This window comes from Cariama cristata, unplaced genomic scaffold, assembly GCF_000690535.1.
Source record: "Cariama cristata isolate BGI_N322 unplaced genomic scaffold, ASM69053v1 scaffold30782, whole genome shotgun sequence".
NCBI classification, from domain to species: domain Eukaryota; kingdom Metazoa; phylum Chordata; class Aves; order Cariamiformes; family Cariamidae; genus Cariama; species Cariama cristata.
In genome coordinates this window covers 7,377-27,275 of record NW_009604877.1, presented here as the reverse complement: position 1 = coordinate 27,275, position 19,899 = coordinate 7,377, and the positions used below count along the sequence as shown (strand labels likewise).

The following is a 19,899-nucleotide window of genomic DNA, read 5'->3' as shown; positions in this document are numbered from 1 at the left end:
TTTTTTTGTTAGAAACAATGTTTGTGCCTTAGATGTGTTTCCTAAGCATTAACTTCAGCTGATCACTTTCTAGAGGCTGGCTGTGGTAGCTTTACTCTCTCTTTCTAGGTAGTGATGGAGCTCATGAAATGGAAGATGACAAACGCAAAAAAAGCCAGAAAGATGATGAAGAGCAAATTGCCAAGTACAGAGAACTTTTGCAAAGTATCCAAGAAAAAGAGAAAAAACAGGAAGAAAAGGATATAGGAATGGAGATTAAATGGGTTCCAGGTAAGCTTTTTTTTTTCTTTTACTAACTTGGAGGATATGCAGTATTGGCCTGCTAATAGGGATATAGTGTAAGGTGTTGGATTTATAGTAGTAGAAACTGACCTTTTTTTTCCATAAATTGAAATCCAGATGGATTACAATGAGGGAAATAAAAGAAATGATATGACTGAACTCAGTTCCTCAGCTGTAAGCTTCTCTTTGTAGCTTTTTTTTTGCCAGTTTTTTCGTGCGTGCTTTTTCATTCATCACTTCATAGATTTTCTTGAATAGAATTCATGTGTTTGCCATAGAGTCATAAAATGTACCTACACTTTTAAAAAGGAAAACTAGTATGATTTGGAAGCATAGCATAAAATTAGAGGAGAATGGTTTTAACATCTTGCTTGCATAATGCTGAAGATTTGAGGGAACAGAGAATCCTGACCTTCCCACAGAACAGTCTCACTGGAAAGAAAGCTACCAGGAAGAAATCCCGGCTACCAAGGATATTCGGTTTTATTTAGTGACATCCAGATTTTCATGTGGAAATTAAAAAAGATAACTTCATGATATAGCATCCCAGCAGAACTTATCCTGAGATCTGAAAAGCAATGTCTGGTTTTTTTCCTTTATGATGAAAAGACAGTCAAACTGATTTTTATTTTTTTTTCTTAAATATTTTGTTTATGTGTGTGTGCTTTCCCTGAGATGTAATGAGCCAGTTTAACAACTCGCTACATCCACAAAGGGAAAGGTGTTCACTGTGCCCTTTCCTCCTTCATCCTGGCCCAGAGCTCATTGTGACTGCCTGTACCAGCCCTGGCACTTGTTAGATCTCTTTGCGAATTGAATTTTGTTTGCTAAAATGACAGAACTACTCTGGAAAAGAAGAAAAAAATCTGCATCTTTTCCACTTAGTTAGCAAGTTGGATAGGCAAATGGAGGTATTTGGTGAATGCTCAGAGGGTTGAATTATGCAGTCCAAAGGCTAGGGAAGTGTGGCGTTACCTTTTCGGGGGCAGCAAGGTGCTGTATTGGCTCAGTAGGTGTAGGACTGCAGGCTGTGTAAGGACACAGCCAGATCAGTTACTGTAAATACCGAGACCAGACATACTAGAATCCAGCCTCTTCACCATTGATGTGTTAATTCCAGCTGGGAATGCATGTCTCATTGTGTGATTTACACTAATATTATTCTGAATTCACTCAGGTAAGTTCTGTTGAATATAAATGCTTGCTTTTTAAATCTTGTTTTAGTACTGATTCACTGAAATTGATTGAACTGAATGGAATAGTTTTATTCCTAGTTCTTGGTAAGTTCTGTATTCGAAAGTATACACTGGTATTAAAAATCGTTGTGTGTTTTCAGTGCTGCTTATACAAATCGAACCGTTTCTGGCATGAATTCTCCCAAAACTCTTTCTCTAAAGCAGGTATCGGGTGTGACAGGACAAGTGCTTGCTAACACAGCTGTGTCGTCATGTCTTACTGCATCTGTCCGCGGTGTGTCACTATCGGCATTCTTGATGTTGCTCCTTTAGCCGCTTTAATCGTTGTGTCACTGAGCATTCCAGACAAATGAGTTTTCATACATAGGTAGCTCTTATAAGATTTTTACAAAGATTTGTTGTTGCCACCTTTCAGACTGAAGGTGGAAACCACAGTTGAAACAATTGCTGCTAAGAATGTGTTCTGTATTTATATAGGCCAGGCATTATTTAAACAGTTAGAAAGGCTACCATTTTTTGTGTTGGCTTGGAAAACACATTTGAGTTTGGTTTTTTTTGCTTGTTATACAGTCTGTCTTCCGAAGAACCTTGCAAATTGTATGAATGAAGTTCTGTAAATGAAAAAAGTCTAAGCAACATAGGAATCTAGAGCAAACCATTCATTGGAGGAGATGGAAAGGTGTTTTCAGAGACACTAAAGGAAATTCTCTTCAGTCTCTCTTGCACAGGGAGAGCAAGAAGTTTTCTGAAAGGCACTGCCTCTTAAAACTGTGCCTTGCGTGTTACAAGTAAATTATATTAACATTTAGGAAGTGTAGTAGAGATGGAATCCAGTTCCCTAATACACGAGCTCCTTGTTTCTTTGCAACTGAACTTGACTTTAGAAAGTTGGATTTGTTCCCTATTATATCTAGTCCAACCCATTCCTTACTGCACCTTGTTGCGGGGCTCCTAGGACTTTTGCTATAACCTCGTCTCTTTTGAGGGAGAGATGAAAAAAAAAAATAAACCGCAAAAAAAAACCCAAACCACCCTATCCTGATAAATATGACTGACTTTGTCCAGAGTCAGTTGGATGACAGTGCGTTGGGTCAGATTTGGTCATATAATGATGGGTTGAATGTGTATGTGTGCACAACAAAGTTTACATTAGTAGTTTATAGTATTTGATGTCAGTTTAGCAACTGTGATTTTGCAGTATTTGTTAGTGTTTCCTCCTTTCTTATCCCGAAACAGTTAGAGTATTATCAAAGAGCAGAGGTTCTGGAAATCATGGAAGTGTTCGCTGGCCTTTGCTAGTTAGACTATTCACCTCCATGAGGTCAGTCAATACCACTACTAACTATTAGCCCCTGCAATATGGTTTGTCCAAAACAAAAGTCCTAAAAGTGGAGTGTCTTAAGTTTGCTTTCAAGTCTAATGTATGAGAACGCTTTAGCTGTTACTAATTTCAGGCAGCATTTGGAGAGAACTTGCACACCTGAAAGGGAGATTTTGTTTGTTTGTTTGTTTTTTATGGGGGAGCATAGTCAGCACATGCTGAACAGTAGTTTATAGCTCTGACAATATGTAGACAGTTGAGGCTGTGCTTTCTTACGATAGAGAGGTACATCAGTTATTATGTTGTTTTTTCTTGAACAAATGTGCTTATTTAAATTCTAAAATTTAATTATGTTCAGTTGGAGCATTCTGGGAATTCAAAAATAGTTTTTGTTATAATCTCTTAAGACTCCTTAATTTTTTTCAGAACAAGTTTGTCTGTTGAAATATTTTTATTATCAAGCTCTGCTTTAATCTGCTTGACTTATTGCAAAAATCTTTTTCCTGCCCAAATGCTTAACATACAGAGTGTTACAACAGTTAAATCTAGGAAGCTTTTCAATTGAAAGGCAGAGATTTGAATTAATTTAAAAATTGGAGTTTTGGCACAAATATTTACACATGGTTATAGAAAGCATACTTTGTGAATGATTCAGTTATTCTTGAATCATAATAGTTTCAAATAAACCGCAGTGCCAGCAAAAATAAATTAGATGTAGTTCCAGCTCTCTTTGGTCTGTTTCTTTGAGGCACAAAATCAGTGTTATATTTAAGCATCCATCTGTTTTCTTAATCATATCTGATTTGAGCAGCAATTACTATGCATCCTTATCCAGCTCCCAAAGCTCCCTTTAGAAGGTGAAGAGCGAGGAGACCACAACTGCATTTCTTGATGCTATTCAGCCAGTTTTTCATACAGGTTTTTTTTTTTTTATTGGACTTAAAAATTCTTCCTCTGGGAAGAATGAGATGTAAATATTTAGCTAGGCTTAAAGGAAAATTTAAAATTTGTTTTCATCAGAAGTAGAATAGCAGGCAATCATGTCTCTGTAAAGTGCATAGTAAACCCCAAGTGTATGTTGTTACAGATTATATGGAGCACAAAAATGCTCATATGGAACATATGTCTCAATGTATGTCATTGCTTAGCGTGTCCTCTGACTGCAGCGGTTTTACCTCTTGCAGCACGAAGCAGTGTGTGCTCAGCTGTGCAGGGGCTCATCAGAACTGTAGTTCTTCACACTTGACATCTGAGCTGCTAAGTGTGGCGGGTTTTTTTTCAGGCAGTTATACTACATTAGGAAAACTTTCTTAAGATGTCCTGTCTTCAGGGGTGACAAATTCTAATGTTATCAGAGTATTTCTGTCTGCCATTTCTTTTAGCTACCTGCAACAAGGTGTTTCTTTTTGCTGGTAAGACATTGCATGCAAGATGAACTTGCTTGTTAGATTTCCTGAGAACAGAGAAATATCTTCTTAGATTCTAATATTTGTGACAGTTGCATGCTGTTAAACTTCCAGAAGTTTTCAAACCTAAGCATTTAGAAAAGTAAAAATTCTGGCCTGCGCACCCTCCCTCATGCTCCCACCAGTGTAAGAAGCAATATAATTAGGTTTGTTGTAGTATTTATCATGCTTTTAATCCTTTAGCTCAGGTATGATTTTGTTGTATGCTAATATAGATGACCTTTTGCCCCTCTATTCTTGGCCTTCATTTGTGAAGACTAAATAAAACCAGTGTGATTAATTTATTCTAAAAAAATTTATATCGATAAGGGTATAAATTAGCCTTTTCTATGGCCAGTTAATAATTCTACCTAAAGTAGACAATTCCTTTCCCCTTCTGCAATCAAAAGCCTTTTGACCACTTAAATACACTCTTAGTCTCGGGAAGTGGTCTGGACAGTAGTTCCTAAGTCATTCTAATCTGTGGAGAAACTCTAATGCCTTTCATGAGACTGCCAAATACCACAAGAAAGGGCTGTATTTTCCTCCAAGTCCTTCTGTGCCAGATGGATCAAATGATGCCATTTTCCAGGCAAATAAATCAGAAATCTTGTAACCTCCTTTGAGATTTTGGGTCTCTCTTTTTCTGGAGATGTGACATACATTTTTTAATCCAGTATTTACTATCTTCAGAGAGAATTTGCAAGGTTGCTACCTGACCAGTAATTTTTTCCACAGAAGTACTGAAAATAATACCCAAAGTAATAGTAGTTCAGTTTCTGGGAAGCTCATGACTCTGCTTTCATTGACTTTGGAGATGAAGAGGTGTACATTTGGAAATAACTAAATATTTGTTCTTGTTGTATGAGAGGGTTTTTTAGTGGCACGTTTTTAGTGAACCTATACAATATCCATCCTTTATTGTGGCTCTGCATTTGTTTGCTGGTTTAGTACCCGATTTTTGTGGCTGTAACAGTTTGCCACTTACCATTAATTCTGGCTTCTTTCCAGGATAGTAGAGGAATGCTTTATCTTTTTTTTGCTCCACGCTTTTCTTCCTATAAGGCATGGTTTAATACGATTTTAGATCTTGTCCACACTTCATGTTTCAGACATGTTGTAACCAGCTCTCCAGCCCTTGAATTATTTTTGGAGTGTCGACAAGCACAAGAACAGGAATTGGTGTTCACAGTTTTTCAGAAAAATGTTCTGTCTGCTTTTCTGAGGATGGGTAGAAACGTCCGTGAAAGCTGCCCATTTTTTCCATTATGAACTCTGTTTTCAGTTCCTCGTTACTGAGGAGAGCTGGAAGGAATGATGAGGAGCAGGGACTGGCCAACTGAGAAACCTGGGAGTTGGGAGAAAGAATGGGATCTAGCCTAGGACATCTGGTGAGGTCCGGGTATGACTTCCAAGCAATAAAACTGGTAGAAAGGGCAGAAGAGTAGGATTTGGTTAGGTGAGGGCTGGACTGGGATGGTAAGAAAGGGATGCTGAAGAGAGACAGTTAGAACAAGTAGAATTGGAGAAGAGATGGCAGATATCAGCCTTAGAACTTGGGAGCATGTAGGAATCATGCTTCTGCTTCCCCATCCATCAGTCATATCGTAAAAGAGGATGTTAACAAATGAGTCAGATATCCTATAGTTATGGAAGTTAAAAAGAAAAAAAAGTGAGTAATGAATGAAGCAAGGAATTGCAGGCAGGAGAAAAATACTTCATTGCTCAGGCAGTTGTCTCCTGCCAGGGAAGTGGATTCTGTCTTTCTGTCACTGAATTCTGCTCCAGTGTGTTGCAAGGCAAGTCAGTTAATCTCTTTACATCGAGAAATTTTGGTTTTGCAAGTGCCCGTCTTGTGAAGATGGGGTTGAAAGCGTATAAGCTGCATCTGAAATCAGCATTTGTCCTCATAACATGCAAATGCTGTGTGATGTAAAGACTTTTGAAAAAGTGTTCCTGAAATGTATGGAATTTTTCACCAAAAAATGAAGATTGCTTTTAAATAAAGTGTTTATTCTGGATTTAAATATTCTAGATGTCAGATGGGGATGCTCCAGTTAGTTAATGGATTCTTTTTTGATGTGATGTTTTTGCACCATTGAATACTGTAATGGTACATACCATAGAAAACTCCATTCTGTTTCTAGAGTAGGGTTCAATTATGTTTGATAATTTTGCTGTACATTATTGGGTTCAGTAACTTAGCTATACATTGAACAGTAACACAAAACATTGAGTAGTTACATGTTCATGATCTGTAGATCAAACAGTTAAGATCATCTGGAAAAGGTAAACTATGATCCTGTGATGAGAAGCTGTCAGAATGCATGTTTACAAAAAGGCTAAATTAAAGGTTAGGACATACTTGTGCATACAGCTTCAAGTGCTAGGCATTGAACCAGTGGCAGTCTGTGCTAAATTATGCAATTTAATGTAAACCTAATTAACACATCCAGACTTAACTGTCTGATCTTGTTAGACGAGAATTATTTAGAGCCAGATATGTTGCACTTCTATGGGGTTTACTTTTCTAGGACCCTTGGAAAACTGTCGTGCTCTGAAAGTAGAGCAAACTTCCTTCAGCAAAGTATGTAGCCGCCTTTCCCAGCTGTTGGCAGGTCAGGAAACACAAACTTGAGGGCTTCTCTTACACCATACCCGTAACAAAAGGATATGGAAGAGGTGCAGGGCTGAGTTAATGGTCTAATAGTTACAGTTCCTCACTGCATCTGGTGAGAGAATGGTACTCTTCTCCTTCAATCTTTCAGTTCACATAGCTGTCAAGTACAAAAATTACTTTTGGTAATTACTTGATGTGCTAACCAAATAAGAGGATGGTTTCTTTCTCTTGCTGCTTTTTTTTTTTTTTCATCTTGAGTTGTTACAATTTGAACTGGTACTCAGTGATAACAGAAAACATTCTTTCAAAATTTTTGTTTGTTTGTTTGTTTGAGAGGCTGATATGTTTCAAGCAGTCTATGCCCTTAATCTCTGTTTCTTGTTAAAAAATCAATTTATTTTTTTTTAAAATAAGCTATTTACCTTAAGCATTGAATCTGAATCTAGGTTTACTCTCATACTGGCTGTGTACTGTTTTTTAATTTTAGATAGTTTTCTATAGTTAAAGCAGACTAGTACTAAGTAGCTTTAAAAGGCTAGATGACTTGAAAATAACTTGCCTAGTTTAACTTAATGCATGTCATATTTTGACATTAGTACATGATGCAAAACATTATTTGGGTTTTTTATTTATGTTTTTCTGTGCTTTCTAGCTGCAGATTTATTTTTACTTTAATTCAAATGATAGCTTATGGTTCTCTGTTACAATGATGGATGAAAAATACACTGGTCATCAGAGATACTGCAGCATTGTCATAGTATTATCACAGAGGCAAAGTTTCAGCAATGAAGATGCTATATAGAGCAACTTTATCATGTGAGTGAGGCATACTGATAGAGCAACAACCAGATAATGTCTCTGTGTGAAATGGAGAGCACCAGCTAGAGAGGGTCAAGCTAGCTGTGAGATGACCCTATATTCTGACAGTGATTTGACATTTCAGACTTGTTGTCAAGTCACTTCATCTTTTGGACTTTGTTTTGCCGTGCACAAAAAATGGGAACGACTGGACTGTATTCGAAGTGGTTTTGTGAATCTTAAATAATTATAGTAAGGTACATTAACTATAAGGGCTCTGTATATGTCTGTTGTTGTTATTTTTTATTGTGTTACCCTCATCCTTAAAGAGAGGCATCTGTAGACCACACAGTCTAATGGCTGGAGAGGAGACCTTTCTGAGGAATAGCAAGAGTGCTGGGAATCGGATCTCGCATAAGCAAGGTCCTCTTCTGACTCTTGTACAGTTTATTGCTGAAGGAATGTTTTATTTGGAAAAACATGTCCTGTAAAGTGATCTTAGTTATAAAGATGTTGTTTTAAGCAATATTTATGTTGTTTTCACAGACTCGTTACAGAAAAAACTAGATTATTCTTTTACAAAGGAGAAAACAGTTGATTTTAAAAAAAAATAAATTTCAGATTCATCTCATTTCTTTAACTTACAATTTTTTGTTCTAGGTCTCAAAGAAACTGCTGAAGAAATGGTCAAAAACAAGTTGGAAGGAAAGGATAATCTAACTCCATGGCAAAAATATCTAGAGAAGAAGAAAGAAAAAAGAATTCTTAAAAAAAAGAGAAAGGTAATGTTTGCATTGGCCACTTGGGGGGGAGTTATTCTTTGTTTGCTTTCTTAAGTTGCTGTTACTGTTTGTTGTGGATAAACTAAATAAAAAATTGTATAGCTTCCAGTACTATTTTAAGGTTAAAATGTGCAGTGGTCACTCACATGGAAAGACCGAGAGTGTCTCATCAAACTTACAGAGCAAAAGGGAAATTCAGGATACTACTGATCATACATACGGTTACACAAAATTTATTTATCTACTGGTATTGCTTTAAAGATAAATGAGTCATAATAACAGTTGGTTTTTAATTTACATTTTTTTAATGCATTAGGAAGGGTCTTTTTGCTGCTGTATGCATATCAGTTCAAAGTTGTTATGATAATGATAATTACAGTTTTGGAAATTTTTGGCCTAAAATAATACAGCTTGTTTCCCAAAGCTGTTAACAGCAAAGAATTAATAGCCACAAAGAACTACTCAAATTTCAAATTGCAAGAGCAAATTTGGTAAATAGTTCTGTGTATGAATAACAAAATGGTCCTATTGCAATGTGAAAATTGCTGTTGCTTCATTTTTCCACACGCAGAAAGTAATTGTGAAGTAACCGACTCCCATGGCAGTAATGTGCCGAAATAGGCAGATAATTGAAATATTTGTGCATATGCTAGGAAAAAAAGCATGTGGCATACAGAATCTAGCCTCCCTAAATTCTTAAATTATTCTGAATATGATTCATGTCGTGGAATAATGTTTTTAAGAGTAATCTCTACAACTGGAGTTATGTTGTGCATTCCAGTTAGTTTTAACTGGCATTTGATGAGTAACTTCTTAAATCTTACAGAAAATGCATTCTCTGAATAGAGTAAGTAGCACTGTTAGGTAGTAGAGCAAATTTTGCTAGCATAATATTCTTGTTTGGTCTGATAATTAAGTCAAGGGCAAGGTGTATGATACAATACTTCCAGTAATAAAATGTGGTTTTTTAAGTCCAAACTCAGTCCTTTTGAATTTCAGAGCACAAAATGAAGCTTATTGCTCAAGTTTTTCCCCAAGTCGAGTTTTTCTGGAACATAAAGTAAGGACAAAACAATGCTGTCATCCTTTAAGTTGTTGGTATGGTTAGCTAATGCATCACAGTGTGTGGGTACATCTAATAAAGATCCTTGGAATATATAAATAGCCCTTCTTCAAGTACACAAAAAACTTCCAATTTGTGAAACAGATTGTAAATTGTTGATTTGTCTTTACTAGCAATTTTTAGTGTATTCTAGTTTTCTTATGTTCAGCATATGGTATTTCAGTTTTCATCTTCATAGTTACTAACAGAAAGAGCATCTAATTCCAGTGAAACTTAAGTAGTAGTTTCTATGTTGATTGAAATAATGTTTGTGCTTTATTACAGGCTACTGCTGAGAGAGAAGAGAGTGAGGATGAACTTCCATCTGATGTTGATCTCAATGACCCATATTTTGCTGAAGAACTTGAGAAAACAGGTGGGTCAAGACTTCCGGAATAAATCTGCCTTTTCTTTAAATAATGAGCTTTAGAAACAAAGTCAGGCTAGAGTAAATGCAGCGATAGCATGTTCAGAATGAAATATAAGTAGATGTAATTTGCTTAAAATTGCAGGTGCTGTTCTTGTAAAATGATGCCTATTGTGATATGTGGAATGGTAGGGAACATTGTCCAGAGAAGAGAGACAAAGCTGGTGAAGGGCCTGGAGAAAAAGTCTTACGAGGAGTGGCTGAGGGAGCTGGGGTTGTTTAGTCTGGAGAAGAGGAGGCTGAGGGGAGACCTGATCGCCCTCTACAACGACCTGAAAGGAGGTTGTAGCGAGGCGGGGGTTGATCTCTTCTCCCCTTAAACTAGTGATAGGACAAGAGGAAGCGGTCTCAAGTTGCGCCAGGGGAGGTTCAGGCTCGACATTAGAAAGAACTTCTTCACTGTAAGAGTCATTAGGCATTGGAATGGGCTCCCCAGGGAGGTGGTGGAGTAACCATCCCTGGAGGTGTTCAAAAAACATTTAGATGTGGCGCCTCAAGACATGGTTTAGTGGGTTTAGCGGGCATGGTGGCATCGGGTATACGGTTGGACTTGATGATCTTTGAGGTCTCTTCCAACCATAATGATTCTATGATTCTATGATTCTCTTCGCTTTCATCAGAGACCATTATTTAGCCAATTTCTGGGCATGGCTGTTAGAAATAAGCTGACCATCTTCTCCCCTAAATATTCCAGAGAAAAGAACTTCATTGCCTTCGAAGCCTATTTCCTTTTAGACAGGAGGAGCGAGATATGTATGGGTCTCTTAGAAGTTTGCATCAATTACATAAATGTCAAACATTTTTGCATCAGAAACAAAGTTGTTTTTCAGAAGAAATCAATTTTATTTTCTCTTAATCTGATACATGTTATTACTAGTGTACTCTGGCTGCCTAGAAACCCAAATAGTGAAATGTAGTATTTTAGGAAATAACTCATCCAGTTTAGATTTTTAAGGTACCTTTGTTACAAGCTTTTTAGTCTGATGTTTAAGTTAGCTTTTGCTGTGGCAACAGTAAATTTATTTTGAGTATGAATTTGCTGGTTAAAATTTTAAGGTAGGGATAATCAATAAGTGTGAGTTCCTGGCTTTCCATGCTTTTGGGAGCCAAAGCCTAAGGGTGGCTCATACTATTGTATGTTAAAAGAAGATAAAAAGGAAAAAAACCAAATGAGCAAACAAACAAACAAACAAAAAGAAGTTAGCAACAGATTTACAGATATCACCAGTCTGCTCTTTTGGTTGGGTTTTTTGAGTATAGAAGTGCAGATTCAAGTTCCATTTAAAAAGAATAAATTATTTTTAATTTGATACCAGCCAGCATAGGCTTCTGTCCTGATTGATTGACATTTGCATTAGGAGAAAGCAAATGATTAAAAACCAAAACCTAGACTTCTTTGTGTCCTAATGTGCTTGTGTGGATGACTTCATAGTCTGAAGAACAGAACAGTGCGGTGAGTCCTATCCATGTTTTATGGAAAATACCACAATTTAAGGTGTCATACAGTGCTGTTTTCTGCCATGCTTTCCTGGTGAGTTGTGTATAGGTTATTTCAGGACTCATTGTAAAGATGCCATTATGTAGGTATTACTGATTCATTTACTGTGTGTCTGTGCAAGGCTTTTGAGACTGACTTTCAAGCGTTTGAGTAAGACAGGTAAGAGGTCTTGAGAGAGGAGGTTTTGATCTGGAGTCGGTCTCTGTATTTGAAGTCTTAAAATTATGATTCACTTTTACTGTTAGCATTGGAAAGCTGTTGATATGCAAAATGAATGTTGCAAACTAAATTCTTGAGCTGGGAAAGAGCCGAATGGCAGCCTGAGGGGAGATTGCAGCAGAGACTAGAAGCTTTTCTCACTGGCTGGCAGCAGCTATTGGTTCTGGATAGCATTGATGACAAGTACCTGCTGCTGTAGGGTGGAACAAATCTGATTAAAAGATGGCAGTGGGGATTAGGTGCTAGGAAAAATCTAAGGTTTTGCAATCACTTTGAGAGACTTACCATAGGTTTTGCACTTGTAAGTGTGCAAAATGGGGGGTGAGGAGGTCTTCCAGAATGTATGTGGGAAGAGGGACTGTGAGAGGAGTCTCTTAAAAGGACAGAAAATTATGTGCTTGGGAATTCTGAAACCAAACTGTTCTAAGTATGAGGCAAAATTTTTAGTGCTAGGAGTGATTTTTAGGTCCCAGGCTGGCTTTATTAGCTGCATAGTGTCATAGTAAGAAATAAAGTTTGTTTCATTTATTTATTTATTTTCATGGAAAAGAGCTTAGTTTGATACTAGCTCCTGGTTCACCCTCATCTGCAGCAACAGAAAGCTCTGAAGGCATAAAGATCAGCTATCTTCACTTCTGTGATTCTGCATACAGTGAAAGACAAGGGAAGATGACGTGAGGGGCCCTTCTTTGGGGTGAAAAGGCTAAGAGATTTAGTGATTTAACATCTAGAATAATTGTCTCCAATTCGTATCTCTGTGCCCTGTTTCCTTTTCTGTAGCTTAGCCAGTTCTGGGAAGATACAAAAGATTTCATAGTGGTTGAAGTCTTATATAAGACATTTATTTCTCTCTTCTACACATTAAGATAAATTGTGTAGGTTAGGTAACAATATTATATCTGAATCTGATTTTCCTGCACGTTTTCTGGAACTACTAAATCAACAGTTTAGTTCTTGAGCTGATGACATTGCGCATCTGGATAGTTTATTTTTTGGTGGTGGTGGTTTGTTTCTTCTAGAAATCCATTTCCAGCTTGGAATCCATTTAGAAATAGTCAAGAGAATAGTCAAGGGAGAAAAAATGTTCTTCAAGAAATGTGTCCTGTTCCAGAGTATACTTGGTGATATAACTTGACATTTTTCTGGCATGTTTGTATTTCTAGTCTGACTACAAATCTGGCTTAACAAAATGGAGCCAAATATCTTCCTTAAGAGTACCCCCAGTGGACTGTAATAAATTGCCTGGGAATGTAATTCCAAGCTCAAAGGTCAGAGTATGTGGTTCAGGTCAGGAAACCTTCTGCTTTTCCTGCTCCTTCTTGATCGAGGTCTACAGGCATTCCAAAGAGAATAATTTGATTTTTGTAGGATTTATAAAGGGGTCTGTTTTCATTAAAAGTTAGGTTTGACTAATGTCTCATGCTGTTAGTATTCATTATGTCTGTCTAATCAGCACTGTGTATCTAAAGTAAATTCTAAGAGGGTAAGAGAGCTTCATCAGAAGAATATTCAGTCTCAACAGAGTCAATCATATTTTCATTCCTGTGATTCTGTTCAGGTCTTTTTTGCAAGGGTTTGTTGTGCTAGCATGGCTAACGGCACAATGTGTTCTTTTAGCCTTGCATATAAATTTTTAAAACTATTCCTCTGTTTTTTTTGACTGATGAACTCTTACTCAGCTGGCAAACTTGTATTCTGGATACAGAGGGGAGATCCATATTTGCTATTTATTCTAAAGTATTTACTACATTGTCTACTTAAGTAGAAAGAATGAACAATTTGAAAACTGCAGGACACTTCAGTTACATTTATAAGTATATAAACTAATTTCTCTCTAAAATGCCCTGGGAGTGGAGTAATGTCATATGTTTGCCTGCACTGTTGTGATAGTACTCTCTACTGCTCTATGAAAAATACAGTAAAGCCGTTTTTTCTAACTGTTCTTTTTTGTTTACTTGTTTATGCCATTTGGATATTGCTGCCTCCTTAAATTGAACAAATACTCAGCAGATTTTTACTGCTTTAAGCTGTTTTTTTTTTTAACTTTTCAGCCTTTTTCCACATCTGACATTTAAGTATTGGTTATGAGAAAATGAGATACACTTAGAGGTTCTATTCATAGGTATATTATGCTCTCGTGCATAAGCTTGAATAAATGTGTGCATGTCCTATATTTGCACTTAGGTTTCAAGAAGAAGCCAGAATCAGCTGAAAGTACCTCAGAAGATGAAAATGAAGTTGAAAAACAGAAGGTGAAGTGGTTTAAAACTTTAAGAATTACAGTTGTTACATTACCTGTATTCTGCAAATATATATGTTATGTGTTTGTGAGTGGAACTACTGAATTCCATAGGACAGCAATAGAATAAAACTGTATAATTTTAATAGCAAGAGCTTTTGGAACAAAAGCTACCCAAGAAGAATGGTAGATGGTCCATGCCTTGATGTCTAAAGATTATGCCAGGGTATCTTTCTGGAAGATTATAGTTGAACAGAGCTCAACAGAGTTAGGTAACACTGAAATGTAAGGGCATGAAGCCGTACTGGTTGAGCTGATAGTCCCGCTAGCTTTAAAGCTATCCCAGCATGTTTGGGTGTTGGACGGTGCTGAGGATTTACTTTTAACATCAGCATTGTATGAAACATTTGTGTGGTCAAACCTTGTTCTGTAGACTTTTAAACCTGAAGATTGAATTGTTTGCTATTGCATTTTTGCTTTTCATTTTTTCTCAGAACAAATTTAACTAAATAAATTTTAAATTCATATGTTAATTTTTATTTTGTTATATAAATATCAATATCAAATTGTATTCGTTCATGATTTCTAAGTTATGGTGTGCAATTTTTAGATTAGATTATTAGTATGTTTGAAAGTTGAACATGGATATTTGCATTTATTTTATATCTAATAAAAAGGAAATCAACTGTTGTATTTAATATTACACCTTAAAATGTTAAAAGAATGTTGTTATGGATGAAATAATACTGCCCTGACGACCCTATTTCAACTCATTTATATGTACGTAGACTCATACAGACTTTATTAGCGAGATGCTATATTTTTCATAGAAAACTTACTTTCATTGTGCACATGGACTTTCTTATTTTGTAACAGGCTGAAATGGCCCTACTTATGATGGATGATGAGGATGATGCCAGAAAACATTTTAATTATAAAAAGATTGTAGAACAACAGAATTTGAGCAAGAAGAAAAAGAAACTTTTAATGAAAAAGAAAGAATTACTAGAAGATGACTTCCAGGTAATGGTATTCTCTTGATTTTGAGGCTCAGCTAGAACCTTTGTTAATATCAGTTATTTTCAGGACAAATTTGGTGGTTTCATATCCTTCTCCTCCCTTACTCTATCTGAAGGAGAACAACTAATCTACCTTTTTAGGGATTTACAGGCTGTTTTCAAAAAGCAAGAAATATTCTGTTAGTGTTGAAGGGAACAGACTCAAGCTCTGTGTAAGATAACCAGACACTATTTATGCAAGGCCTTGTACGACTCGTTGCCTAAAATACCCATTGGTATGTTTGTTCTGGTTGTCATCCACTGCTGCTCTCATCCTGTCAGTTCTCAACAACAAAATTTCCCTTGGTCCGCCGATAGAGGCGTATGCAGGAGTTGTACTCACTTTGCTTTACCAGTGGTATCTTCTGGCTCTCTACGTCACACTCACTGGGATTTTGTGACTGGAGCAGTTCCAGGAATGGTGAACAATCTCATGAGCTATGACTCCTTGAGCAGCTCGTATTTTATTGTGTTCAAAAGCTTTGCTATTGTGGGTAAAGGTTACCTAAAATAAATACTCCTTTTCTGCCTTCAGGTGAATGTTGCTGATACAAGATTCCAAGCCATGTTTACTTCTCCCCTGTTTAATTTGGATCCTTCAGATCCAAATTTCAAGAAGACAAAAGCAGTAGAAAAGATCTTGGAAGAGAAAGCTCGCCGAAGAGAAGAAAAGGAGCAAGATCTTAAGGAGACAAGCAAGGGGCAGCATAACAAGATGGTGGAGAAAGGAGAGGTTGCTAAGAAAGCCATAGATCCTGCCTTATCAATGCTAATAAAATCTATCAAAAATAAAACCGAAGAGTTTCAGGCAAGGAAGAAGCAGAAATTCAAATAACTGAACTTTGTTTTTACTCAGACTTTATTTTAGTCTCAGTTCTTCTTACTGGTGGCGTCTATTAAAGTTACTACAGCCTGCTCTTGTTCCTATCCACCTAAAAATTCCCGAAAAGTGACTTAATTATGGTGGTGAGTTTTGAAGTAACTAGAGTAATAATCACTCTTTTCTTCTGCCACAACAAATACTGGTTTGTACAATTACTGAAAAACTGCACCTGGAAAACACCTAAGTAAGAAATCGGTGGTTTGGGGACAGCTCATTTTGTATCATGCCGTCTCTTAAAAGATGATAAAAGTGCTGAAGATGGCTACAAAAAGTAGTCATAATTATGGTTGTATTTATAAGTAAGAAAAACACTTCTGCGGAGGTTTATTGCTGAGACTAAGTGGTCTTAATATTTTTAATTCCACAGAAGTCTGTAAAACGTATTTCTGTTGATAACGAAGGTAGTACTATAACTAAAAATCAAAGAAAATTTTTATACAGTTTTTTTGTACATTTTTAAAAGATTACATATATGCTTCATTAATTTATCCTTTAAATACTTGAAGACTTCCTGGATAATAGAACTAATTGACAGAAAGACGGCCATTTAGAAGTGTTGAATTAATATATATTGGAAACAAATGGTTTAAATTGGCCTGAAGAAATTTTGGGCACTTAGCTGTGTTTTCTTCTTCTGCGCCTAAATGAAATTATGTCAGAATTAAACTTTTTGCTATTAGTACTGCATTCCCATTAATATAGTTACACAAAGTCTTCCAGCATTGCAAGTGTGAAAGAAAGAAAGAAGTCAAAGGCAGATCTAGATGATACAGTTTTTAAAACCCTGGCTGTGTTAGTATTGGTGTCAGTGATGGCGGTATCAATGGTGCAGGGAAAATACAGTAGGTAGAAAATGATCTTTCTTCCCTGGAGAGTGGGGATTGGTTTGTCTTAAGTTTTGGGTTGTTTGGGGTTTGTTTTTTGGGTTGTTTTGGGTTTTTTTTTTAAAGTGTTTGCTGTATCAGCTCTAATGGAAATACAACATTGTATCAAAAAAGAATGAAAATTTTAGAAACAAGGAGGTGAAAGGTAATTTGTCATTTTAAAGAAGTATTGTTAATTGCTAAGACATTCTACTGATTTAAACAAAGAATTCTATTAAAACAGAGGTTAGAAACTATTGATAATCGAAACTAGTGTTTATATGAAGTAAATATATCTCAGTATGTAAAGGAGATTGCAGAGTCAGATTTAGCACATGAGAGTCTCTCCACCTAATGGCCAAAATGGACAAAGTAATTAAGGACACAATAAAGAAATGCAAGTGGAGATGGTTTTTGCAAGAGCGCTTTGCAATGATGTGCCTGTGGAACGCTTGCAGACCTTGAACATTTTAAATGTAATTGCTCTTCATAAACATTTGAACATCTTCAGATTCATTTTCAAGTAGCTAACAGAAGAAGTTGAAGAGATACTACAGTCCTTTGTACAGAAATTTGATCCAGCTTCTGTGGCTTCTTAGCTGTTCAAGCAATATGGCAGGACCCAGCAAACCTATGGTTTGTAGTTTGAGCTGACCAACGGTGATGGAGAACAAGGAAGACTTGTCCCCCTGGCAGTAGCAGGAAGCTTCTCAACATGAATGTACAGTGGAGAACGGCATAATGATATTCAGCAAGATACAAATTTCTAAAGAGAGGAAAGATGCTTTGGGAAACAGAATTTTCCACCAAGGGAAGTGTCCCTGCATCAAACAGGAGAGCCAACTGTTGCTACTTAAGAAAATGTTACGTGTCATACAAAAGTGATAGAAGCGTACACATACGCATCTGATACAGACAGTGGATATGGAGACAAGCCTCTCCCATAATGAGAGATCATAGTAATTTTATAATAAAATTTGCAGCATGGAAAACTAAGTAGGTGTCTTCAATGCAGTTTCATAAGACTGGCACACGTGGTATGATTTCCAGGCACAAAGTGACACCAAGCTGAAAGGGTAAAATTTAGACATACCATGTATTTGTACAGATTCTTTTTCTAAGTGTGATTCATTGTATGGCTTATATGTTGTAGGCATATGAAATGCACGAGAGACAGCAGCTTGAATGGAATGAGATTTAGAGATTGGATAGAGATTGGTAGTGGTGAGGGAAGGGCGAGCGTTTATGTTTATGAAGTGTGTGGAAAATCAGACAGCTGAGAACAAAAGCAAAAGGTCTGAACGGAAACATAAGTCAAATGAAGGATCCACCTGGCCCAGCGTCTGGTCTCTGACGGGAACCAGGAACAGGAGACACTAATGGTGCACTTCCAATATTACACCTTGTCAGCGAGGAAGTGGGTAAGTTCCTAACTGTTTTAACTGTTTCTTGCAGAAATACAGCTTGGGTAGGACTAACTGTTGTAGGTACTCACTTTGTAAAAGCACCCTTTTATAGCTGTAGGAACAAGAGAGAGTTTCGTTCTGTGTTGGTGCACTTACAAATTCTGTTTTACCATAGACAGTCTCCCATAACTTTGTTTAAGAATTTGTATGGAAAAGCAGATTTGGTGGGAGGATGAAAGGCAACAAACTGCACTGTCTCTTGAATCCTCTCACCCTGCCAAGTTCTACCAAATACTGCATTTGATGTGCGTGCTCTTATAATGGAGCGTTCCTTCTTTGTGCACTAGCAGTAGGCGTAGCCTGCTGTGCAGTAGTTGAGTAGAGTCACTTAAATTATCAGTGCTTTTCTTTTTGGCTCAGTGCTTTTATAACTTTACTGGAAAAACGCGGGGCATCGGTGTATCTCTGCTTCTCCAGAAAGCCCAGAGAAGCCAAATGACTCACTGGTACAAAACTCTGCAGCAGAATTTCTGTACTTACGCAGTGCATCTGTCCTTTACAGTAACTTTGCTGGAGGACTAATTTAAAAAAAAAAAAAAAGGTTATAAAATTAAAAAGTCACAAATAGCAATGACTTCTTATTGGAATTAGATGGTATAAGTTATGTTAGGTCTTTTCTTCGGGTGTACGTGGCTACCTTCATCCTTCCAGTTAGGAAGCCTAACCTGTACTTGGAAGACATAGCAAGACAAAATGCACAAAAATATGAAGGCAGACTTGACAGTGATTTTAGCTATTGGTTGGAAAAATTGTTTCACTGTGTGGTAATGAGTATTGGGTATCATGTAAATGCTTAATGTATGATAATTTTAGCTAATCAGCTGCTGTTTTTTTGTTGTTGTTTTTGTTCTCAAGTTGCTGAGTCCTGAGGGGGCATCTTGGTTGGGAAGAACTGCAGGATCTGTCCCAGCATGCATCTTAGATGGAAAATTTTTGGTCTGTTTAGAAAACAATTAGATCTAAATCCTCTGGGTTTTTTCCTGCCTTTTTTTTTTTTTTAAATCAAGTTATTAATTACTAATTGCTAATGGCTCAAAGCCCACCATCTAATCTCCATCATTCCAGAACAACGCTAACAAAATCCGAAGTGACTTCTTTCTGTGTTTTCAGCAGAAGCCTATCTTGGAAGTCTGGTAAGAAGTGGTCATGTCTCATCTAGGATTCCTTGCAATTCATTGCCCTTGCTGTAAACAAAACAAAGGATGTTTTTGACCATCTCATCCTTTTAAACATGAAAATAGGATCTAGACGTTCTAACCTCTGAACTTTAAAATATGATTTTATTTTTCCCTTTCACTAAATGTCATGTAACCAGCAAATGGGATGGCAATTAAGTAAAATAACACAATAAAACCAGGACTTTTAAAAGTGAGACAGAACTAATTTTTCTAGCAACTTATGGAGGTCTGGTATAAAGTAGTTTGTGTCCAAGTTGGCAGCCATCAGAGCTCATGCTAGAGTGTAAGCCAGACATTTAAAGATCTAGTATTACAAGTGGAAATCACTAGAGGGTTTGATTTATTTAAAAACCAAGAAAGATCAGACAACCAGAGATGAAGAGCCATGTATGTTTTCTGTTATTCCTTCCTTCTAAAAAATTAAATGTATTATTTCCAATTAATAGCAAGTTGGCTTTTTGTTCTTTTCATATTTCAGTAGTGTCCAAAAATAACAGTAAGTTGTGCTGTCACATACTTTTT

At 36.7% G+C, this 19,899-nt stretch overlaps 1 protein-coding gene across 1 annotated transcript in view; it reads left to right on the top strand.

Annotated features, from left to right (window-relative positions):
* The window catches only part of ESF1 (ESF1, nucleolar pre-rRNA processing protein, homolog (S. cerevisiae)), a 30,561-nt gene extending 14,739 nt beyond the window's left edge, over positions 1-15,822 (top strand). The window contains exons 8-13 of the mRNA XM_009695766.1: positions 109-270; positions 8,323-8,444; positions 9,832-9,922; positions 13,875-13,942; positions 14,806-14,952; positions 15,523-15,822. Coding sequence (XP_009694068.1) covers positions 109-270; positions 8,323-8,444; positions 9,832-9,922; positions 13,875-13,942; positions 14,806-14,952; positions 15,523-15,822 — 890 coding nt within the window. The remainder of the gene's footprint in view (positions 1-108; positions 271-8,322; positions 8,445-9,831; positions 9,923-13,874; positions 13,943-14,805; positions 14,953-15,522) is intronic.
* Positions 15,823-19,899: the final 4,077 nt, after the last annotated feature.